The sequence below is a fragment of the Equus asinus genome, chromosome 3 (genome assembly GCF_041296235.1).
Source record: "Equus asinus isolate D_3611 breed Donkey chromosome 3, EquAss-T2T_v2, whole genome shotgun sequence".
NCBI classification, from domain to species: domain Eukaryota; kingdom Metazoa; phylum Chordata; class Mammalia; order Perissodactyla; family Equidae; genus Equus; species Equus asinus.
Window position 1 is genome coordinate 131,461,485 of NC_091792.1, and position 25,083 is coordinate 131,486,567.

The following is a 25,083-nucleotide window of genomic DNA, read 5'->3' on the forward strand; positions in this document are numbered from 1 at the left end:
TCCAGAGGGTGAGCCTCTGCACAGGGGCTCGGCCAAGGCTGAGCCAGAGAACAGGGCAGATGCATCCACACAGCTAAGGATGGCAGAAGGGGACCCCTCTGAAATCTGGAACCGGGACCTGGAAATCATGCCTGTTTTACAGATGAGTCTGCTGAGGTCTAGAGAAGCCAGGCGACTTGCCAAAGGTCAGGAGGCCAATTAGCAGCCAAGCCCGCCCCAGAGCAGCGCTCCCCCCTCCCACTGCAGCTGGAGGCAGAGCCCCCACCCTCCCGACTGCTGTGGCGAGGCCCCTGCTAGAACTGCTGCAGCCAGCTCAGCTTCCAGGAAGTCCTGCTTCTCTCCCCACACCTTTTTTTCTTTTTTTTTGGCCAAGAAAACCCTAAGAGGCCACCATAAAAATAAAAGCCAAGGGGCTGGCCCCGTGGCCGAGTGGTTAAGTTCGCGCGCTCCGCTGCAGGCGGCCCAGTGTTTCGTTGGTTCGAATCCTGGGCGCGGACATAGCACTGCTCATCAAACCACGCTGAGGCAGCGTCCCACATACCACAACTAGAAGAACCCACAACAAAGAATACACAACTATGTAACGGGGGCTTTGGGGAGAAAAAGGAAAAAATAAAATCTTTAAAAAAAATAAATAAAAATAAATAAATAAATAAATAAAAGCCAATATTTAAGTGATCGTGCCACTTCAGTCAACACTACACGTAAAAATCTCATTTATTCCTCAAAATAACCCTTGAAGTGGGCAGTATCTTTAGTAATCCCAATGTATAGATGAACTGAGGCACAGTGAAGTCAAGTATTTTGTTCAAGATCATCAGCTACGTAAGGGACCGACTTAGAATCTGAACCATGTCTGTTTACTTCCAGAGACCAAACTCTTCAACACTCCACTGCCTCCCTTTACCCACAGTCCAGGACAATCAAGTCACCTGACACAAGGGGCTTCGGTACCAAAGGGAATTCAGAGGTGGATAAACGTGCAGAAAGGACGGATGGGTTTGTCAGAGCACAACTCAGGTGCTCTTCCGATAAGCTGTCAGGTCACACAAGCCAGGGAAGCAGAGAGATGGCATTATTGCACTAAACACTTAAACGTCGAATCAAAATAGTGTTTAAATAAGCACTCAGTGATCATTAACTAAAAAACCTCCCACATATGGATGCCTCTGAGACAGCGTAAGCATCCTGTTTTAGACATAACTGTATCGTTTGATGAGACACTCCCATGTGGAGAAAAACCCCAAGTCCCAAGAGGAGTTAGACTAATTACATACATCTAACAATCTTAGCTGAAATCATGCATTACAGACTATTCTTCATATTCAGCAAGTCTGAAGAGATCCTTCAACAAATCTGATCCTTGTCTTCAGGATGCCTCAATTCATTGGGTCCTTCCCGCCCCATCTCAAAACAGAGGTGGTCCATGCCTCACTCCCCAATCCGTGTTTACTGCACACCTTCCATGTGGCTTCTCACCATCTTCGGCCACCCCTTGGTGGTTTCTACAGCAAGAACATGGCACTCCCCATGGGATGCCAAAAGGCTTTATGGGGGAAAAGGGAGGCAAAGAGCAACACAGAAAAAGGGAACTGGAGTCACAGCATTCCTAAAGGACAATCCCCGTAGCCGTGGGTTGTCAGCGAGCCCCTTTCACATCGTCCTGCTGTCCCTTATTAGAGGGAGCTCTGATGAGTGGCTTGGCTTTGCCAGAGGCAAATTTACTTAGAGAGCAAAAGGAAACTTCAGTTCTACTTTTTTTTTGTTTTAGTGAAAGTATAATTCATTCTGGTAATTCCAAAAATGCTCCTCTAAACTTTAAAACAAGCAAAATACTATATATATTCTACTAGCAGTTGTACAAATACACGCCCAGCACAGCTACACCTCTTACATGTTGTCAGTGCCCAATGTCATCAATATGCAGTGTACTGATCCGATTTAATAGATTCTGGGGCATAACGTGACTATAACAATTAAGAAAACAGTCTTTAAGTCTTTCTTTTTGTGGCCACGTCATTGGTCCTCTCCACAGCTTCTGGAGTTCTTGGCCAGATGGTAACTTCTATTAGAACTACCCTTATGGGAACATACAATGAGCTTTAATAAACCACTTCATTCTACTTATCAGGAGTGCAACCTGGCAAAAAGCAAGGGCCTGCAACTGTTCATAAAATAATTAGCATTTCCCCTACTAAGGATGCCTCTAATAATGTGCCATCTATACTTCAGAAATGCTTCCCATTGTGTAGGCAAAACATACCCTCACCAGCCTTCTAACCGTGCTATTTAACGGATGCTTTTTCATTAGCATAGCTTTCTGCTTTGCTTGGATTTTATCAGGTAAAAAGATGAATTAAATGATAACTGCAAAACTACAGCGGCAAAATCCCAACCCTGATTAAACTTTTCAGCTCTAACTTTCTGAAAGTGAAGCCAGACCAAAGAGAGATTTATCAAGTGGAACTCTGGAATCCTTCCAGTTCCTGTGGAACATGATCTGCTTTAACTTCAAGGCCAAAGGCATTGCTGGCTTCTTAGTAAGTTCTTAAAGGGACATTTCCGTCATCGTTTACCTTATCTTGACAACCAGGGAGGAAAGGGTCAGTGATCCTCTCAGATGGGATCTCTAGTTAAAGCAAATTTTTCTTGTTCCCAGATACATTCTGTATAATGTCAGCAAATAGTAACAACTAGGAAAGCACAGCTGAGAATATTAATCATTTGGATTCATTTTTAAACAGCACTGTAATGCCAGCAAATGAACCTTTGAAGACCTTAATATCAATTTATATCGTTTAAAAAGGGAAATCAGATACGACTTTACAACCATTAGGATGGTTATCATCAAAAAACACCAGAAAGTAACAAGCGTTAGCAAGGACGTAGAGAAATGGAACCCTCGTGCATTGCTGATGGGAATGTAAAATGGTATACCCACTGTGGAAAACAGAGTGGCAGTTCCTCAGGAAATTAAACACATAATTACCATATGAGCCAGCAATTCCACTTCTGGGCATATTCCCAAAAGAGCTGAAAGCAAGAACTTGAAATGATATTTGTACACCAACTTTTAGAACAACATCATTCACAACAGCCGCAAGGTGGAAACCACCCAAATGTCCATCGACCAATGAATGGATAAACAAAACGTGGTCTATATACACACAATGGAACATTATTCAGACTTAAAAAGGAATGAAATTCTGACACATGCTACAATAAGAACGAACCTAGGAAACATTATGCTAAATAAATAAGCCAGACACAAAAGGACAAATACTCTATGATTCCACTTACGAGGTACCTAGAGGAGCAACAATCATAGGAATGGCAAGTAGAATGGTGGCTGCCAGGGGGTAGGGGGAGGGGGAAATATAGTTATTCTTTAATGTTTCAGTTTGGAAAGAAGAATAAGTTCTAAAGGTGGATGGTGGTGACAGCTGCACAATAACGTGAATGTACTAACGCTACTCGACACTTTGAAAAGGTTAAAATGGTCAATTTTATGTGTATTTTACCACAATTATAAAAAAAAGAAATCAGATCTAGATAGCAATTTTTTTTAAAGACTGGCACCTGAGCTGTTGCCAATCTTTTGTTTCTCTTCTTCTTCTTCTTCTTCTTCCCTAAGCCCCCACGAACACAGTTGTATATTCTAGTTGTGAGTGCCTCTGGTTGTGCTATGTAGGACACCGCCTCAGCATGGCCTGATGAGCAGTGCCATTCCACACCCAGGATCCGAACCAGTGAAACCCTGGGCCGCTGAAGCAGAGCATGCAAATTTAACCACTTGGCCACGGGCCAGCCCACAATGGTAACCTTTTTCTTTACACAAGCAGAGCTTATAATAAGTATTCTAGAGACATGGGAAACTATCAAAACTTTGTTTTCTTTTTACAACAACACGGATTGCTTAAATCCTGTGACGCCCCCTCAAAACCATACACACACAAAAAGCTTTAGCAATCCTCCCATAAATGGAACCAAATACAAAATCAAGAAAAGAGAGGAATGAACAACTTCCAAGTTCCGTCGATGAGCATCACTGCCATCACTTCATCCTGACCTGGGTTCTGTCTTCTCCCCTCAGCCCCTGCAGCCCCTGAGACAGAGCTGCTCTCTTCCTGTCTGAGATGGACCGCTCGCCCTTGTTCAGGAGGGATCTTCCCCATTCCATCCTGACCAGCCTGGCCCCTTGGGTTCTTTTTTTTTTTTTAAAGATTGGCACCTGAGCTAACATATGTTGCCAATCATCTTTTTTTTTCTTCTTCTTCTTCTCCCCAAAGGCCCCCAGTGCACAGTTGTATATTCTAGTTGTAGGTTCTTCTGGTTGTGCTATGTGGGATGCCACCTCAGCATGGCTTGATGCCATGTCCATGCCCAGGATCCAAACCCACAAAACCTTGTGCTGACAAAACGGAGCACTCGAACTTAACCACTCGGCCACAGGGCCGGTCCCCCTTGCTCAAACTTTTCCAATTGTAAAAGGCAAGTCAGTTGGATCTCCCCTCACCATGGCCTTCTCCTGGGAGGACAGCCTGGTGGCAGGTACCAGTGAGGGCTTTCCCACCTGGGGATGACTCCTGGACTCCTCAGACACTAGTTTACTCCTCGACTTCACGAATCCTCCATTTACTTATCCTTAAAATGTACAGAATAAATAGTCCCTTTTCCCCCGACAATGTGGTAAGGATTAAATGGACAATAATACATGTTAAAGAAAGCACTAAGCACAGTGCCTGGCACATCTTAAGTACTTAATAAATATTAGCTGGAAATCCTAACATTTATTACAGTTTCTCCCTAAGCCAAATTTCTAAAAAGTGTAGTCCATACTTAAAGTCAACACTTCTTTTACTCCTTCCCATTGGCTCCTCAACTGCAACCTGCTTCTGCCCTCTCCACTCCATTACAACTCTTCTGGCACTTGACCTTCTACTGATGACCTTGTAATTAAGACACCTAGTGGAAACTGTTTAGCTCTTAAGTTACTAGATCTCTCCATGGCAGCCAATATGACTGACCATTCATAACCTTGATAAATGCTAGGTGACTGGTTTGGAACCTGTTTTCCTGACTCCACCACTACCCTCAGAGTCTCTTGGAGGGGAGATGGAAGAAGAGGACACGGATTTTTATCTTCAAATCTCAAGCACTGAGCATAATACCTGACCATAGGAAAGCCTTCCACTGCACAATGCAAGTTCACCAATGATCCGTGTAATGAATACAAGCCTCTGTTAGGCAGGACGTTTCAACAGATGTGGACCATCGAAGGTTTTCCTGGGACCTCGAACTCCAGCTATGCTAAAGCTTGACAGGGGCCCCTACTCACCCTCTATGCGCTCACAGAGCCGGTGCAGGCCCTGCAGAGGGCAGCCCTCACACAGCTGGCCGGGGGCTCGGGCCGTCTGCTGCACCGCAGCCACCGTGAAAGCCTGCTTCAGGGTCATCATAATTTCATCCACCTGGTCAAAGAGAAGAGAGGCGGTAACCAGCAAAAAGTCCATTCAAAATGAGCTGGGCTGAGATTTCAGGACTCTCTGGACAGACAGTATTTTAAGATTTTCTGGACTATTAGTCACAGGTTGAAGGACAATAATTGGAATAACTGCTTAGGGTGACAGTCTGAGAAATACTACCTAGAGGCTCACAGCTCTTAAAGGAGATAAGGTAAAAACTAAAGGCACAAATTAAACTGAGCGAAAAAGCCAACTCCTCTGATCAAAACCCCACAAGGACATTTTTAAAATGCTAGACCAGAGGGTGAAAGGGAACAGATTCTTCAAAAGTAATGAAAATTGAAAATGCACACCCAAGTAAGTCTCAGATATGTACTAGAGAGTCATTAGTCATGAATGAATAATGAAAGCCAAATAACGACATGTCAGTGAGGCTATATGGTTTGCTAAGGAGAGAAACATTAGTGAGGCTAAAATTCCTTGTAAATAAGGTCTCAAGGGAGGAACCCCTCCTTCCCGCTTACCAGAGCTTCGTTTGTGCACTGAAACACGTAACAGACGAAGAGAAAACCTCCACCTCCCGAAGCCTCTCGGCAGATGAAGCCAAAGTGGTCCACGTGTCGAATACCCTGGGGAGGCAGGGAGACCGGGAGGGGATGCTGAGCTGCATCCAGAAGAGGCGCCACCGCCAGAAAGGCAGCTTAAGATGCACACAGCACGGGTTTAAAGAGCAATAAAACTATTATTTTCTCAAATATTTTTAATGTCTAAAAACATCTCTCAAATATGACGAAGATTAACATCATTCCACTAAAATGTTATTCAGATTATCCCCACACAAGAGAAGTAAGATCTAAAAACTGGAGGTTTTAATGCTCATTTCAGTACTAAAAGGAAGTGGAGAAAAGCTGACCCAGAAAAATGAGCACTTTTCTTAGGTAGTAAAGAATAAAAAACTACTGGAAAATCAAAAGCAGATGAGAAATTAATGAAGAAACACAACTGTACACACACACTCAGACCCACATGTGTACACACAAACACAAAGGTTACAAAAGATTTAAAACATACTTGTACTCCTAAGACAACAAACAAGTCAATACTGAAGTCAACTAGCACGAAGAATGAGTCAAAAACGATACACAGGCAGAGTAGAGAAGCTTTTAAACCTAAGATATTAAGGTCAAGGCTCTACTGTGGTTTCCTAAGAGCTCTTTTTAATAAACATTAATATGCAAACTGGTTTGGAAAACATCAGCCAAGAAGCACCTTGATACAGATCACACATCGTCCGTACATATTAACACGTGAGCGTCTCCTGAAAGCGTCAGCAGGAGAGAGAGGAGTGCTGACAGCTTAGAGTTCGGAATCCTATACACTTGTGAACTGCACACTTTAGGAAATAATACACTATCACAGGGAAAAGCAAACATTTAACATTAATATTTCAATAGAAATATCAGCAAATCAAGATAAAAATTCTGTGGATAATCTCACTTTCAGGTCGAATTTTTCCCAATAAATCTGTAACCACTGACATATCCTGATATCTCGATCAATGTTCTCCGGCAGCAATTGAAGCATATGCTAGAGGTTATTTCTCAGGGAATATGATTTGGAAAAACTTTTCCTTTGTAAACGGTTCCCTATTCAAACTATAAAGGAACATTTTTTTATTTTCACAATTTGGAAAAAAATTCCCTTTTGAATCCTTATTAGGTCATGTCATAAAACAAGAAACGAGATTTTCATTATATCTTACTAATTATGAGAAAATGGAAATGAGAAAATGAGAAGTCAGAGTTTAAAAAAATAGCCAAACAATAACTTTAAGTGATCTCATGTTTGCTAGGAAGATCCTGAGTAAACTAGCACAGCTCATTATAACTGACTCGCCAAAATTTCTCTATGAAACACACTTGGGAGATTGTCAAGAAAGAACTCAAGCAGACATCATATTATGAGTAAAACATCCTCAAAGATAATAACTATGATATTTTAAGGAAGAAAGAAGAAATAACGATAATTGGTACCAAAAAACAGTTATGGGGCCAGCCCAGTGGTGTAGAGGTTAGGTTCGCATGCTCTGCTTCGGCAGCCCAGGGTTTGTGGGTTCAGATCCCGAGCACAGACCTACACACCACTCATCAAGCCATGCTGTGGTAGGATCCCACATACAAAATAGAGGAAGACTGGCACAGATGTTAGCTTAGTAATAATCTTCCTCAAGCAAAAAGAGGAAGATTGGCAACAAACGCTAGCTCAGGGCCAATCTTGCTCACCAAAAAAGAAAAGAAAAAAAGAATAATCCATACCCAAAAAAAGTTGTGAATCTTTGTAAAGTAGAAATAAGTATCTACTTGGGGCTGGCCTGGTGGCACAGCAGTTAAGTGCACACATTCCGCTTCAGTGGCCCAGGGTTCGCCAGTTCAGATCCCTGGTGCAGACATGGCACTGCTTGGCAAGCCATGTTGTGGCAGGCATCCCACATATAAAGTAGAGGAAGATGGGCACGGATGTTAGCTCAGTGCCAGTCTCCCTTAGCAAAAAGAGAACGACTGGCAGCAGATGTTAGCTCAGGGTTGATCTTCCTCAAAAAATAAATAAATAAAAATAAAATAAAATAATGTCACAAAAAATGTAAAATAAAGTATTAAAAAAATAAATAAGTATCTACTTAATATGTATTTCTGTGTATATATGAATTTATATATAAAACGTGCACACAGACACACACATATACATCAGGAAATCATGACTGTGGAACATTACCACCAATAACTGAAAAAAAGGAAAGTGGATCTATTTTCTCCAGTAGGTTACGGCTGCTAAGAGCAAAATTCCTAGTTTCAAAATTATAATTATATTTTGCCTTAATATACCAAAGCAAAGGAGCAAGAAACGCAAGACCACAAATCCAGCACTTAGAAAGCGTACGTCTCGTGAGCTTTAGTACCTCTGCTGAAAGACAGAGAGTAAAAGAATTCACTAAAAAATTCAACTGCAATTGAGCCAATAACCCATCTCCACTTACCTGAGAGCAAAAGGATATCTCCTTAAAATTCTTCTCCAATGCTATTTTTTTGGTGTCAGGACTGATGAGGTAAACTTCAGATTGGCCAATCTTAAAAGACAAACAAAAACAGAAACTAGCTTGTCATGAAAGTTGAGTTCACATTAATAAACAAACTTTCTCATTTCATGACCTATAAAAATAAAGAAGACAAGGGGTAAGCTCCTATAAAATTCTGCCTGTCTCACTGTAGAAAACCACTTTGGAGCTTATAATCTATCCTGTGGATTTCAGGTGGCACAGCACAACTATTAGCGCATTCGCCTACACAGACAGTGGTCTTCTTTGAGATGAAAGGACCAAATATCCAAAAGTGAGCAACAAAACCTCAGATCCCACATCCCTCATTTGCAAGGAAGCGAGGTTTCTACACACGAGAATCTTCCAGAAAAGAGAAGCTTCTCTTTTAAAACTTTCAAAACACTTTCTAATAATGACTTTTTTTTTTCACTGAAAAGTCTTTTTAAATTATCGTTAAAATAACCTACTGCTTGTTGAGGACACACCACATGTTAGGCATTCATATACTGCTCACCTGGCTTTCTAAAGTTAGAGGATTAGCCTGAGTCAACATGGTCTTCCTGACGTGGGTCAGCATAAGAAACCTCCATTACAGAACAGGACTGTGCTGTAAGGTCATGTTGTTAACTGTGTGGCATTTGCTCCCCCAGGCCCTTCTCACCTGCTGCTCCCTGAACCCAGGGCGCCCTCCAGTTGGCCACACTGAAACCTCTGCTCAGTGAAAGTTGCTTCCTCAAAGAAGCCTTCCCTGATGCCCAGATGCTCTCACAGCATCCTCTACTTCACCTTTGCAGCATGTATCACAAGTGAAACAAGATAATTGCTTGTACCATCAACTGGCGGCCTCTCTGAGGTGGAATTTAAATTGCACATGGCCAGGGACCATGCCTGCCTTGTTACCTGCTGTATTTCTCACGTGTTGCTAGGGACCCTGTACACAGCAGTCACACGATAAGTATTTGAAAATAAACGCACTGAGCAGCTTTCGCAACAACACTAAGAGTTTTTTAAATATAGTTCACAGCTTAAAGCACAAGTCTGACTGCCAAAACAGCACGCTTTGCAGCACACCAGGTCAACCAGCTTCCTTACCCCTCTGCCATCTCACTGCCCTGAGGGAAGCACAAAAACAAGACACTACACTTAAGGTTAATTTTGCTCTAAAACGTCAGCCAGCCTTGCACCAAAGAAGAAATGGAGAAGGGGGCTTAAGGAACAATCAGTTCCCCATGTCGTCAGAGGCCAGCTCACTGCTGGGACAGCTCTGAGTCCCACCAGGCAGACCCAGGGGACTCCCAAGGAGGGCAAGCCCATCCAGAAGAGCCCAGGTCAGCATGGAAGCCAAGAACCCCAACCGCCAGGGACAGCCTCCCTGCCCATTCCTTTCTGGCATTTGGTTCACTTTTAGTTTACCAAAGTTTTTCTAGAAAAAAGTGTAAGCGGTTGACTAAACTACTATTTCAGTTTGGGTATAAATTTCAAATATCACCTTATCCCCAAATCCAACTATCCTGATTAACAAAGAGTGAATGTTTTTATAAATTAATAAAAACAGTAAAGAGGGAGTATTTTCCAACAGTAAAGAGGGAGTAAAGGTTTTGTTGAAATACATTACTTGTAATTAATTTACATTTTAAAAACCCCTTTTGGGGCCTCTTTTCTATATATTGATTGTTCTTTCCACACTGAAAGGTGTCTTTACAACCATTGCGGGGGGGGGCATAAAAATTATACAAGGATATAAGACAGATTCTCCTCATTCCCCCAACGATTTTAAAGGCTTATGACTCATGTAAGGATTTCATCCTGAGAAAAGAATTACTCAGGATGAAAATATATGGATTCACACATAAATCCAAAAGCCGTTTATGAAGAATCTTCGCTCAATAAAGTGGATTTTCTTTTGGACTTCTATCTCAGAGTGGGGATGCACACGAGGCTTGATAATATTTTACCGTGAAGAGCATAGTTCGATTTTCCTCAATATCTGTTGGCTGCACAATATTGTGTCCACTAATCAGGTGGTTCTCGATGTCGTTTTCCTCAAAAGAGCTGAAGATACTACTACTACTTCGAAGGCCTCCATCTTGAAACTCCCTCTTAAAAGCCAGAGAGCGCAGCCCGGGCTGGGAGAAGGACTTGCGCATGGGCCTCCGGCCCTGCTCGCCATTCCCCACCGGCTGGAGCACAGACCGGAATTTATCCGTGAGGGAAAACCCTCCATCAGGGTTGGTTGTTTCCGAATTCTGAGACCCCAAGTCAAATTCGGCTTTCCTGCTGCAACTGACGTGATTGAACTTCTCGATGCACTCGTCGATCAGGGCTGGCGGGGCCTTCTTGTGAGCCACCGTCACCCGGCCGCAGAAGAGCACCTCGAACTTCTTGGCAAAGGAGTCGTCAAACTCCGACGGGCAGTGGAGCTCCTCCTGGCGGGCAATCTTCCCGGCCTGTCGGATGGAGCTGATGATCTCAGGCACCTGCAGAGAAAGGAAGGAGAGTTACTTGGAACATGCAGTAGCTGGTCCTCCCACGCTGACACACACAGGGCACGAATACACAAGGAGCCGACATTACGCTCTGCCCATCCGCTCTCCCACCTGTTCCACCGCATGGCAGTGAAGGAGGATCCCACGGGGAATCTAGGACCATGAATGCCTTCCCATGAGAGCGAAATGCACAACATTCACAGAGAAGAGAAGGGGAACAATATTTACTCAGCACCTCTCACGTGCCAGGGGCTATGCTGGAGGATTCACATGCCACAGCACCCCACAAGGTTAAGTAACTAGCCCATGGATGTACAGCCCAATATGGCAAGCCTTGGATTCAAACCAAGTCTGGTTCCACTCCAAAGCCAAAGGTCCTCTCTGGAGAAGCTGTCACCTCCCACAGAGGTTTGTCTCTGATGTGGCTCACCAAACATCATGCCATTATTCTAGATTTCATGGCAGTGTATCTTGGAAAGTCTTCAATAATAAATGGCTGGGATAAGGTTGACACGTAAAGACTAAATTTATCTTATAAAACATTTTTTCAAATCATAACATCATTATTTTCCTCAATGACTACTGACAATTTATTACTAAGTCTTGTATTTCCTAACAGTTGAATAGGATTGACTACAAGCTAGGAGGGTTGTGGTTGGGTTTTTTTGGTGAGGAAGATTGGCCCTGAGCTAACATCTGTTGCTAATCTTCCTGTTTGTTTGAGGAAGATTGTCCCTGAGCTAACATCCATGCCAATCTTCCTCTATTCTTTTGTACATGGGACGCCGCCACAGCATGTCTTGACTAGCGATGTGTAGGTCCACGCTGGGGATCTGAACCTGCAAACCCCATGCCATCGAAGCCGAGTGCGTGAACTTAACTACTACACCACGGGCTGGCCCCCAGAGCTAGGAGGTTTTAATCAAGGAGTAAGCAACCCAGGACAGTGTCATTTTCACAACAACATGCTGGGGCTTCTTCCCACGGAGATGCCAAAGCCACTGAGTTCTATGTAAACTTATGATCAAGAGAATGAACAAAAGGGTCTCATGTGCTACCATCATCCCTTCTGCCGTACCTTCTCATCATTAACTTCTGACAAGACCCTTCAAAGCAGCAGCAGAAACGAAGGCAAATCTTCGACCACAGAGAGCGAGCATCAGCATCACCTGGATGAAAAACAGCTCCAACACCACCACAGACAAGCAGGAATTCAACCTTCCTAAGGAAGGGCCTCGTCTTTGTTATGACCTAAAACCCAAAGCAATTTTTTCCTTTTTTTCCTATGTAAGAAAATTCAATTTAAGGCCCAATACCTTAAAGGCCCAATGTCTTTTTAATGATATTATAGAGAGAGAAAAAAGAACCCTTTTCAATTCATGTCAAAGATCAACATATACAGCAAGGCAGGTTTTAGCAGATTTAAAATGCTTCTATTCTCTGATAATGAGATAATCCCCAAAGACCCAAAGATTTTTCTGTGATTTCATAACAAACACATCTTAAAGACCATATGTCTGCCATAAAGATTATGTTATATCCGTTCAAGGTATTTTATCATAAAAAAGAGTCAAAATATCTTTATGGATATTTTATATTTAAAAATTGATTCCTAAAGCATAAGACCTAAACAATACCAAGTAAGTCAAAATTTTAATACACGTTAAGCATTTATCTGCACTGAGTATTTGCTCGTGCTGTAGCTCACTTCTCTACTGACAAATAATTATACATGAGGTGGACACCTAAAACTTGTTCACCAATATCAAAGAGAGAAGAAAGAGGTAGGAAGCCTAGATTTTATTCACAGCTCTGCCAACAAGTCACTACAGGAACTTAGCAAAAAGAGCCTCAGTTTCTCTCTCTGGGGAAAAAAATAAAGCTTATAAGACTTTTCAGGTAAAAGTTATTTCTCTGAGGTAAAAAAATAACGATATTTTTCAAAGAAAAATAACCAATTTATGCAAGTAAAGAAGCTTGTCGGTGCTCTGAGCAAGTGTGTGAAATTATTTTTATCAGGAGTCATGTGAATCTTCTCAATTATTAACCCCACTCTGAATGGAAAATTCAAAGCTGACAGTCTTTGGAGGCTTGTTAAAAGAGCTGACGTTTCTATAAGCTGGGTCTTCCACTGCCCCTGAAGAGAGTAATGGTGCCTTTCATTATACACCCAAGGGAGAGAAAATGTGTGAAGTCACGTGATCTGTGGTGACTCAGTAGTAAATAACACAAACATGAGTCAGACACAAAGTCGAGAACCTGACTGTTCCCTCGCTTCATGGGGGTAGAAGAGGCTAAAAGTACGTCTGACCTTGGCCAGGGCCGAGGCTGTGGAATTTTTTCCAACCAGCAATCCCTCCCGTACTTCAATCAGAATCTCTAAAAGACAGGCTTCAGTCAAAGAGCAGCGCCTCCTCTCCTCGCTCAGGTGAGCTGTGATATGGATATCAAGGAGATAACTGGGCTTAAAAAAAAACCACCGGGCTCCTGACCAGAATATAACAACTTCAGAACGTTTGAAGGCATATTGCCAAACGTAGTTTCAGCAATAAACTGTAAACAGTTAAAAATTTATTGTTGTTTAAACATTACTGTAAGTCAAATCTACCAGGACACTCTTTCAATCAAAAGTGGGCTCCACCTGTGTGTAAGTTTGTAAAACTTTACCGAGCCTTTAGTCCCCTTTACCAGAAAAGACCTAGGACACTGTTTTTTGAAAAATGAATGCATAATGTCCACTTGTGATGAAATCTCGAATTCTCCATTCTTTATAACTCTGTCCTGGACTCATCCACACTGTCACCTGTTACATGAGGGAACTGAGTTACTGACATCATTTTATGTCCACACACTTCTCTAAGTATGACTAGATGCCAGGAGGGAGGGCCTGAGAAGCCAGCCCTGCCTGGGAAGGGAATGGGGCCTGAGGAAGGTTTAGTTAGAATCCTTTACAGTAATTGAGGGGGGTCTCCTGGGAGTCCGGACTAAGAACCAAGCACTGAAGATGGAGAGAGGCTGAACAAAAGATTCTGGAAGACAGAATCCACAAGACTTGGTGATTACCCAGATGGGGGAGTTGAGGGCACAAAGACCACTGTGACTGGCAGAGCTCTGGATTAGCCTTCTCTAGTAGGGAATACAGAAGAAGCAGATCTGGGGAGACAATACAATGAGTTCTGCTTTTGTACACGTTGAGTAAAGGCATTTAGTGGAGGGCTGGACAAACAGGACTGGAGTCCACGACAGGAGATGGAGATCGAGACACCAACAGCTCATCTACAGGAGGTGGCTGACGCCGTGGGAACAGAAAAAGGGAAAGTAAAGGAAGGGGGCAAAGACGGGACCTGAGGACACACCAAGATTTCAGGTGTAAAGAAACCGAGGAATCACAGGCAGAGAAGTGGGAAGGCAGGCAGGCAAGGATGCTGTCAGAGATGCCCAGGCAAGCAAGCACTCCCTTTTCAAGACGGGGAGAGGAGGTGACTGAGAATAAAATACGGACTGAGACAGGCCTGCTGGAGCTGGCAGCTTACAGAGACATGTAAAAACAAAGAAAGGGGGCAATGCCAATACGAACCCCCCAAAATAAGCTCCCATAACTGAAAAACGTCTCAAGGTGAAATCTTAGTCTATAAGAACATACACTTCAAGTTACAATATTTACTGCAAATACAAAGACCCTTTTAGGGCAAATATGCTGAGGTCACTGGTGTTTATTCCCACTGATACAATCTGGGTACTTTTAACAAAAATCTTTTTTTATTTTAGTTACAGCAATAGCATCTACGTCATTTCAGATTGCAGATAAGCAGATAAAGTAAATCAAAACTACAGCAAAAATAAGAATCTGAAAAGCATTTTACTGAGAGAAATTCAATATGGGTTTGAAATTTGATTTTATTTCCTTTTATATTGGAAATCACAACAAAAACGTTAATTAAAATGCATCACCAATACGGAATAAACAGGCCCTGTTGAGACATACAAAAATTGACTGAACTGCTCTTCTGTCGACCTATTTGAGAATATACTAAAGCTCAATTTTAAAGTAAATCTGCAGTTATTTCACGACCAAAACAAGTTTCTAATGAGTTCACATACTAACAAATGCACAATATAATATGAAGTTTCTGCAGCAGGCTTAAGTGAATACTGTTTTATAAGTAGCTGGAAAATGATACTCTAAGAGTATTAGAAATACTCATTTCTGTAAATAAAGTCCTTATTTAAGCATTTGGGTCAACGTTCTTTGTAAGGATTTTGGGATTTTAGAGGATTATAAACACACTGCAAGTGTAATTTTATTCACAAGGACTTGGGAAAGAGCTCCTGAAATGGTATTTAGAAGGAAAAGTCATTTTTCTTTGCATTTACACTATGGTTTTTCTGTCAACTAGTAACAAATATTAAATGAATCTAAAGAAGCTTGTATTTAAAATTCTAGCATTTTTTTTCCCATTAGTTAACATTAAAACATTCCAAAACTGCAAAAATATGGAGGCCATATTTTTGTCCCTTGAAATGTTCTCACTGCAAGCAGTTAAAACAAGCACTTCAAACAAAATTATTATTCAGCATACTTATTTTCCAGAAGGAAAACACTTTTGTTTGCCTTAGTAATAAGTGGTTATTTGTATTTGTTGGTCATAAGGTAAATAGGTGAATAAAACTAAACCAAGTATTTCTTCACTCTCTTACACGCCTTGAGTTTCACACAAAACACTTAAATATCTTCTCATTAGTGCTCACCACTTAAATTATTTAAAGATAATAAAACACTTATCTGACACTTTCTAGGTAAGACACATGTGAGCATTCATATTATCCATGATTCGGCCTGCTGACACTAGATTCAACATAAAGATGCAAATACACCTCATACAGTGAATAAGACATGATTCCTCCCCACCTTACGAGGCTCACAGTCTAGGAAGGAAGAGACACTCTAAATATGTGATTTCCAATATAGTGTGACAGACGCTAGAACATGAACAGGAGCAAAGCAACTGAATGCGTGCTCAAGAAGGCTGGCCCTGAGTAGAGGTCTGTCTTGAATTAACACATCAACCCCTGCCTTGCGCTTACAATGAGCAGAAAGGTCAGATTAGTGTGTTACATCTTCCCAAAAGAGAGATCACATGTGCTCTCATCAGCTGGCTGAGGAAGCATCTGGCACATAAGAAATGCTAATGACTGCCAGCCCCTGACACAGGGCACACACCCTGGCTCATCCCTGCCTTTCTATCGTTCGGGTCTTGATCTTGCATCGTATGTAAAGGAGAAGCAGCAGTATTCAGCTTCCCTTGCTCTGAAGTGGCAAACTGGATAAACTCTTGGCAGCTTTTAAACCCACAGAAAGAGTCTACACAAACACAAAGCCCAGTGTCACACTCTAAAATAATCCTCTGAAAGGTTCACTACAACCTTCTGACTAAACCAACACATTTCTACAGACGTTTAAGACAATGATTCTAAAAATCCAACAGGAGAAGTAATTTAACAGCCGCAGGAGCTAATAAAAGAGGGTGGGAGAAGGGATCACTGTAAGAGTATGAAATTATTTTGTAAGTTTTCTAAAACAATTTTTAAAAGTCAAAACATTTTGATGGGTCAGCATAAATATTGACAGAAACCATGGAATAAATCACTGAATGTTCAACCTGGGAACCTAAGTCCTCAATGTCCAACCCTCTTCATTTAATGCAATGATTCCCAACTCAAATGTAGCTGCATATTAGAATTGCCAGTATTTTAAAAAACTAACGTCTAGCCCCACCCCAGTCTAGATGAAGCGGCCCACTGGGAGGTGGGGCCCTGGGATCTGCAGTTCTCAGAAGCATCCGGGCAGTTCTAACGGGCAGAATCCCAGATTTACCACCTGTCCGGTTCACACTCCCACCGTGTCCCCGACACCATCATACCCAAAAATTGTTTGATTATTAAGGCCCTAGGCAAGCTGGGAATAGCAATAATGCAGCCCAACCACACAGATCCAGACCACGCTTATAGCAGAGACAAAGAAACCAGCAAAGACACAAGTACAGAATCGCCACACAAATATTTGATAACCTATCCATACCATTTAAGGGCAAATTTGGTTTGCAAATAAATTCACCGCATTTCACAGGTCTTAGCTAATTAAATACATAAGACTGAATACCTTATAAGAAATGCTACTCTGTAATTTTGATCAGTTTACTTCAAAATAATCTCTCAAAGATTAAGAAACACTCAAATATAAAGCACTAGCAGTTAACCATAGCAGTCACCCAACATTAGTTCTATATGGTGCACAATTTTGAAAACAGACACTGGGGTCCCTTTTCCACAAGGCAGAGAACTACCTAAATGTGCTAGGAGAAACCGGGAAACAAAGCACAGGCTCCTTCTCCAGGGCACACACCATAATCAGCTTTTACAAACGAAATTTTGTCACTGATGGAGAGTGCTTCAATAAAGGAATATTTGGTCAAATAGTACATATTTATAAACAAAACAGTAAAATCAGCTAGAGCACGGTGTACCAATACTGTTTTGCTTCTAGCTAAAATCATTCAGGACCAAACATATTACACTTATTAAAACTGATTTTTTTGGTAGTTAAAAAAATTTCATTCATTCATTCATTTATTTATTTATTGGTGAGGAAGATTGACCCTGAGCTAACATCTGTGTCAATCTTCCTCCATTTTGTATGTGGGACACCGCCACAGCCTGGCTTGACCAGCAGCACATAGGTCTGTGCCTAGAATCCCAACCTGCAAACCCCAGGCTGCCGAAGCAGAGCATGTGAACTTAACCACTATGCTACCAGGCTGGACCCCATTAAAATTGGTTTTTAAGCTAACAAGTGCCCATGTGTTATCTTTTCACATCCAAATTGAAATTGACTCCATTTTTTCCCTATAAAAAAGAGACTATATAAAATTTTAGATATCAAAAAATCTTCAGAAAGCTGTACAACTTGTTCATCCATTATCCCCATGCTCCTCTGCTCCCTGCTACGTAGAACAAGAAAAGACTATAGTCACATCTAATATAAAAACACTGAGAAACAGGACCAAAACACACAAGTAATTTACAAAGTATCTGCACACTGCCTCACAGACAGTTCTAAATACGCCACTCCAAGATGATGTTGCTTCTCTCAAAGGTAACTTTCTTGCTCTTGCACCAGGGCCTACATCTGCCACTGGACTGGGGGCAGTCCTCAGAGACAGGGAGGGCAGGAGTACCACGTGGCCCTGCCCTCCCTCCACGATGCACATCCCTCCTCTGCTTACTTGTAAGCAGAGTCCACCTCAATGAAAAACACAGCAAAGGAATTTTCTGGGTTTCAGCCAGACATCCAGGGGCAAGTCTCATTTCTTAGGTAAAAGATAAGGCTTTCCCCACCCAGAGGAATATGAATGGGAAAAGCAGGGCTCCCAGTGCCAAGTGCAGGGCTCTGAGCCACAGCAACAAGAAACAGAGTCGTCCCCATGGAGGCTGCGCCGTGTCTCAGAACCCAGGCTACCTGGCCCAAGGCTGGGAACAGCACCACGCAAGCCAGACAAACACCAAGCAGGGGCACACCCATTCCCTAGGTCACACGGTGTAGTCCTTCTAATCAAACCGCCTTACTTCTCAGTAAACTGCAATACCCTAGACTCCTGCATAACTAGCCCCGACAGCACCTGACAGTCTCACTCTGTGTACTTAAAACACACCAAATGGAATCAGGTGATCAGAATGGAGGCAGCTACTGGAAAATGCGGGCTTTGCACTGGAATTCTTCCCCTCTCTATCCCCTTGTTTTCAGAGGAAAATAAAGCATAAGCTTTTCCCTCCGGGATGCCTCCTTCCCATGTCTGCTCTGCTCCCCCAGTCCCTGGGGTCTCCACTCCCAGTCAGCACCAGCCAGGTGCCTCTGGGCCAACCAGGCTGACGTCTCTGGGCTGAACTGAAAAGTCAACCATTTCAGGACCAAGACTTTTGCAAGCAGGTTGCTGCTGAGCAGATGGGACATAAAAGAGAACTGCCTTACCCCCTGGCTCTGACTCCAGGGGCCGAGGTCGGGCCTTTTTCCTGGGCCCCAGCAAGGAGCAAGACGGGATGCGGCATCTTGCCTTGGTGTGAAAGGGCTAACCTCAAGAACCAAGGAAAAACAAGTACTAATTGTTTTACTACTTCCCAGTAATCCAGTTTCCTTTTTAAACATAGCAGCAGAATGTGTTTTTTAGTCATCTTTTATTTCCAATAATAAGTTTAATACATATCTATGTAAAAGAAAAATAGAGAAACATATAAAGTTGCCCATAATCCCAAGCCCAGAAATATTCAGTTAATAGTTTTGTTTTTCTTAAATGTGGTTCTTTGTGTATAATAAATGATAATTTCCTTTACAAAAAAAAAATCAGATCAGTGTTCTGCAACTAACTTTTATCATCATGGGCATACTGTATTGACATGTCAATCCATTATAGAACCATCTCATTCCTTCCTGATAACCACAGCATCAGTTTCATTCACTGCTAACAGTGTACACAACAGAAATATAAAAAAAATTTAACCTATTCAAGATCCGATTCCAATCAACCCTATGCTAGCTGTCATCAACTCTGCTCAACAATAAGCCATTTTGGCCACAGTGTGATGAGGATCCCAAACTTTGCATAAACTGCCTAGACCCCTCCTTGTATTCAGAGGATGTAAGGTGTTTGTGTGAGGTGAGTAGGAGAAATGATAAGAGTGAACCCAGTACTGCTTACTAGACCAGAGAGAAACATTCCATTCAAGGGAGAGAGGGATCTGGGAGCAGAAACTGAAATAGAATAACCTTTAAAAAGACAGAGATGAACATTCGCTGCTGCTGGTCACAACTATTAGGAGAAAGTCAGCCCTAATTCCTGCCCCAGCTGAAGCCATGAATCTACTGCACTGACAGATCCTACAGGGGAATCCTTGCTGAAAATGCTGAAAAAAGCTCCAAACTCTGCAGCTTCACGTGCAAGTCCGGGCAAGTCAGCCAGCTGCTTAGAACTTCAGCATCATCTTCCCTCAAAACGGGATATCACCAGCTACCCTGGAGGTGGTTTTGAGGATGAAATTACACAATGAATGCGAAAGTTGTTAGTACAGAGCCTAGCACACATTAGCTCCCAATAAGCTGTCACCTTCAGGTTTGCAAAACAGGAAAAGGTCACCTCTCTTAAAGTAACAGCACCTAATGAGCTTGCTGTTATTTCAACTGCCTTTCAGTAGAGAACTGGTAATACATGACAAAAATGTATTCTAATCAGCCAGCAGAAGATAATGGCAATCACATTTTAAAAGTCCAACCTCATTCCCAAACATCCTGCAGACAACAGAACTCTCCCCTCCCTCACCCCACGTCCAACTTCCCAGCCACCCCAAATACACAAGAGTAGGAAAGCTCTGATTCAAACAGCTGAGGAAGGAGAACATCCCTTCTCCTCCTTCCGCCAGCTCTGAGCCATCACAAGGACCCACAGGAACAAAGTGTGAAACCACTTCCTTATAAACTGTGCGGGTCTGTGAGTGGCAGGCGGTTTTGTGGCACACTCAGGACAGTGCTACAAACTTCGCGGCATAAAATGCCTAAATGCTTGATGTCAGCTCGAAGAGGGCAGAATTACTGTCTATTTTGCTCACCGAGGTAGCCCAAAGTACCCAGGACAGTGCCTGGTGCACAGCATGTACTCGATAAATTTGCTCAATGTATAAATGATTGCAATTGAAAATGAAAATCTAGTCACTTCAAGGTTTTTAAGTCATGAGAAAGACACATCTCAAGTAGGGACTGCCCTATGGCCGAGTGGTTAGGTTCACACGCTCCGCTTCAGCAGCCCAGGGTTTTGCCGGTTTGGATCCTGGGCACAGACCTAGCATCGCTAACCAGGCCACGCTGAAGCAGTGTCCCACACAGCACAACCAGAGGCACTCACAACTAGAATATACAACTATGTACTGGGGGGCTTTGGGGAGAAGAAGAAGAGGAAAAAAAAAAAAAAACAGATTAGTGACAGATGTTAGCTCAGGTGCCAATCTTCAAAAAAAAAAAATCTCAAGTAGACCTCAGAAGAGAAAACCATAATAAAGCTGTAATATCTTCAGCACAATGCCCGCGCATAGCATGCATGCAACAAATATTTGCAGAAGGAACAAATGCGTAAAAACAGTGAACCAGAAACAGTAGGATTAAGTCCTTTTGGATTATAAGATTTTTCTAGACAGCTGAAGGCTGACCCTTTTAAGCGCCTAAGCTATTTTAACCATTTTTGGTTGGGAATCATCTCATGTATTTTTTTCAAAGGCTATAGAGAATGCAGTTTAACCCTTTCTTCTTTGTGGTGAGCATAGACCACAAGAGCTACTGAGGTTATGTTAAGCTGTGTGCTGCACTGGGTTGGGACAACAGGCCCGACCATATGGTATAGTATCCCAGGCGTCTTAGGTGAAATGCGTAACTCAGCTTTTAATTACATACCCCACATTCCTCCCAGTCCTCTCTAGGCAAATGCTGGCATGCTCTCTCTCAGATGGACCCCGGGGACCAGTGGAGAGGTTCCCAGTCTTTTTGTGCCACAGACCCTCTGACAGACCCCTAGGGGACCCTTCTCAGAATTAGGTTTTCAAATGCATAAAATAGAGCACAAGGCAATACAAAAGAACTTAATTTTACTAAAAGGGAATTATCCAAATAATTACGATATAGGATTTACGTGCTTATTACCATACTTAACAAGACCTAGTGGCATGCCAAATTACTACTGTAATGCAAAGTAACAATGAGCATATACAGTATTTTTGAGAAATGTGTGAACTGTAATGCAATATGAAAATAACTGATTTTATTTATGTTACCATCACAGGAGTTGCTAACACTACTGATTCTATTGATGTTATTACCATCAGAGGAGCTGCTAACGCTACTGGGTTTGATGACTACATACATAATTGAAGGAGATGTTAAATTTCAGTTAGAGGTTACTAAAAATAAAGATATAATTTTTTCCCCATCCAAGTTTATGGAACCCCCGGAATTCCATCCTCAGATCTTAGGTTAAGGATCCTTGGACTAAAGGAAGCCCAGGGGGTGGGGGTAGGGGTGGGACCAGCTACAACTAACTCAAAGATATGATCACCATCACCACCACGTCATCTCTCCTGGGACCACGATGTGTAGATGTTGTAAATACAAATAATGAAACAAAGCCATCCTACCATTCCACTGCAAACATAAATCCAACTGAAAATGGGAAAGCTGTGCCAAAAGCTATAGTCATCAAAGTCTACAAAGAGAAATTAAAATGGCATGATGCAGTCAATAAGGAAAGCAAACTCTAATTGGGTAGAACTCAAGTGTCCATTAGTTAAGAGTTATGGAATTAATTTCTACATAATGTAAATTCTTCATCAATATAAAACCAATACAACTCTTTTCAAATGTTACAAATACTCAACGTAAGTCTGATGTGATTTATTTCCTAGCTAGTCCTCGAATGTGACAATTTAGTCTAATATACAGACAGATGGAAAATTATTTTCAACTATCAACTTGTTATTCCTGCCAATGGGAGAACAGGAAAAATATGAAAAAATAAATACCTTTAAAACCTCATTTCAAGACACTATTATTTGGGTTGCAGCTCACATTTGATAACTGAAGGCAAGTAGGGGAGCCTTTACGCTAGAATATTCTTTCATCGACTCTCCACTAGCATCTGCTGATTCTTCCAGATCCAGTTCGAGCATCTCCTCTGCCCCACGGCCCCACAGGGCTGGCCCCCCTGGGTTCCTACACTGTTGCAACACAGGTCACAAGCATGGCGTCTGTCTCCCATACCATACCTTGGGCTGGGGGTGGAGCACTGTTTGATTCAGTACTCCACGCAGGTCTGCCCCTGCAGGTCTGCGGCAGTGTTTACTAAACACACACACTTTAATGTGAGGAGCAAATAAATGGCAGTTTTCAGCTTCTCCACCTTAAAGTGTAGATAATGTAATACGAATTTGCCTCAATTTAAATATATTTACTTGAAAATTCACCAAATTCCTGTAGGTAAACTGTGCCAGTCAAAACAAAAGAAACAAAGAATAAAATGGCTTTATTTCCTAACCTTACCTAGTAGCAGGCAGAGAAAAGTGTGACACCAGTGTTTTATATCATCATATGCACACCGTCGAGGGGAAAAGCTAAACTGCTGACACCTTCACTTCAGCTGAGTCATTTAAGTTAACAGAGTATCTCAGGCATTACCACCACTCATGGAAGCCAGCTAGGTGCCAGAAGCCACGCTTCACACAGATAATCTCACTGCGTTCTCAACAACCCTCTGAGAAAAACACATCATTTCCATTGTACAGAACAGAGACTTCCGCATCAGTGCTGGGCACCGGAGCTGTAGATGAACGTGGCACCGTCTTGAGTGGGGCCAGAAACACACTCTCTTTAGAAAACGAGGTGATGGAGGCCATGGGAGCTAAAGGGCCTCAGCTCAACAGGTGAACGGGGGAGAGGCACCTCCTTCTGGGGGCGGGCAGGACAGGAGGCGAGGGGTCAGAGAACACTGCTGAAGGCGAGGAGCCCCGGCTGAGACTTCAAGGCTCAAGTAGAGGCTGGTCAGGAGAGGTGAGGAAGGAGCTCTCCAGGCCCTGCACACAGCCTGCCCCAGGCCACCGGCACACCCTGAGACTGGACAGGTGAGGCTGGGCCAGTTTACACCATCAACAGATCACACGGTTGCTGTGGAGAACTTGCGCTTGATGGAAAAACACCCGAAGAAGAATGACAGGCAGGAGGATGCTGAAGAGGAAATGGCTGAGTTACCTGCCTTCATCCCCAAAAGAGGACGGGTCCTGGAGGCAGGGGCTTAGTCACCGCTGTGCTTAGCTAGCACTGTTCCTCAACTCAGATGGAATAAATGAATGACGAAAGACCGAATGAGCAACTGACGAGGAAGAAATGATGACCTCAACCAGGGCAGCGGCAATACAAACGGAGAGAGAAGAGGATCAAGTAAAGAACTATTCAGAAAGTACAATGAGCAAGAACTGGTAACGGACTGAATGTGAAAGGTGAGAGGTTAGATGGCAGAACCATCCACCAAGACAAAAAAACATCCAGAAACCCGAACACAAGTTACAATTCAATATTTACTCGTGTAAGTTTTCTCTCTGTTCAAGAACATTTCATTCCTGAACGAAAAGTGGAAATTGTGCAGATAGGGGAGGCTACAGCTCAGAAAACAATTCCCCTCCCCCATCCACCCAGTGGCACTTGGCCTTCTGGCCAAAACTTCTGACAGATTACAACAAAAGTGGAATACATTAACTCTCTTGAGGCTCCAAGAAACCACTTGTAAGTATGTGTGAAGAGCTGTTATTTCTTCTTATTTTCAGCAAGAGATGCAATTTAAAACAATGTTCATCAATAAAAAACATCTGGAAGGAGCTACCTCTCTCCGGGTAGCAGAAATATGGCAGTTTGTTATTTTCACTTATCAGTATGTTATTTCTCTATAGTTACAGATATTGCTTTTGTAATCTTAAAAAAGTTATCCTTAAATTTTTAAGAGAGCACATTTTTCTTAAACTCTAAGACATTTTAGAGGTTACTGTCTACTGTTTTTAGGTAAAGTCTTCAAGAGGCAAAATTATTTGGAGAGAGGAAAAAAATCTTCATTGTAAATATGATAAATTATCTCAGTGTAGCAGTGAAATGGCATACATTTCTAAGTGCCCCCAAATGCTTTACTGTGTAACACACAAAAGCCTTTAAGTTATGAAACGCAATCTGAACAACTTCAATATCTACAGAAAGCAAAAACTTTAGATGACAGTCTAAAAGCAATATTCAAAAGACTGTCCTATTACATGCATAGGTAATTACTTGAGACAAAAATGTGTAGCTCAAATCAAAACTGTGGTAATAGTATGAACTGGTCTGTTTTATGAAGCTGACAGCTCAAACTTGAGTTTGGATACCCCTGTTAATCAGATAAAGACTCGCTACTTCCTAGGAATCGTAGTAAAA

At 42.3% G+C, this 25,083-nt stretch overlaps 1 protein-coding gene across 8 annotated transcripts in view; it reads right to left on the bottom strand.

Annotated features, from left to right (window-relative positions):
- The window catches only part of TBC1D1 (TBC1 domain family member 1), a 217,851-nt gene that overhangs the window by 103,927 nt on the left and 88,841 nt on the right, over positions 1–25,083 (bottom strand). For all 8 annotated transcript variants that reach the window (XM_044767680.2, XM_070506046.1, XM_044767681.2 and 5 more), the window contains 4 exons: positions 10,515–11,036; positions 8,500–8,589; positions 5,990–6,094; positions 5,339–5,471 (listed from right to left, as the gene is read on the bottom strand). In XM_044767680.2, the coding sequence (XP_044623615.2) occupies positions 5,339–5,471; positions 5,990–6,094; positions 8,500–8,589; positions 10,515–11,036 (850 nt within the window). The remainder of the gene's footprint in view (positions 1–5,338; positions 5,472–5,989; positions 6,095–8,499; positions 8,590–10,514; positions 11,037–25,083) is intronic.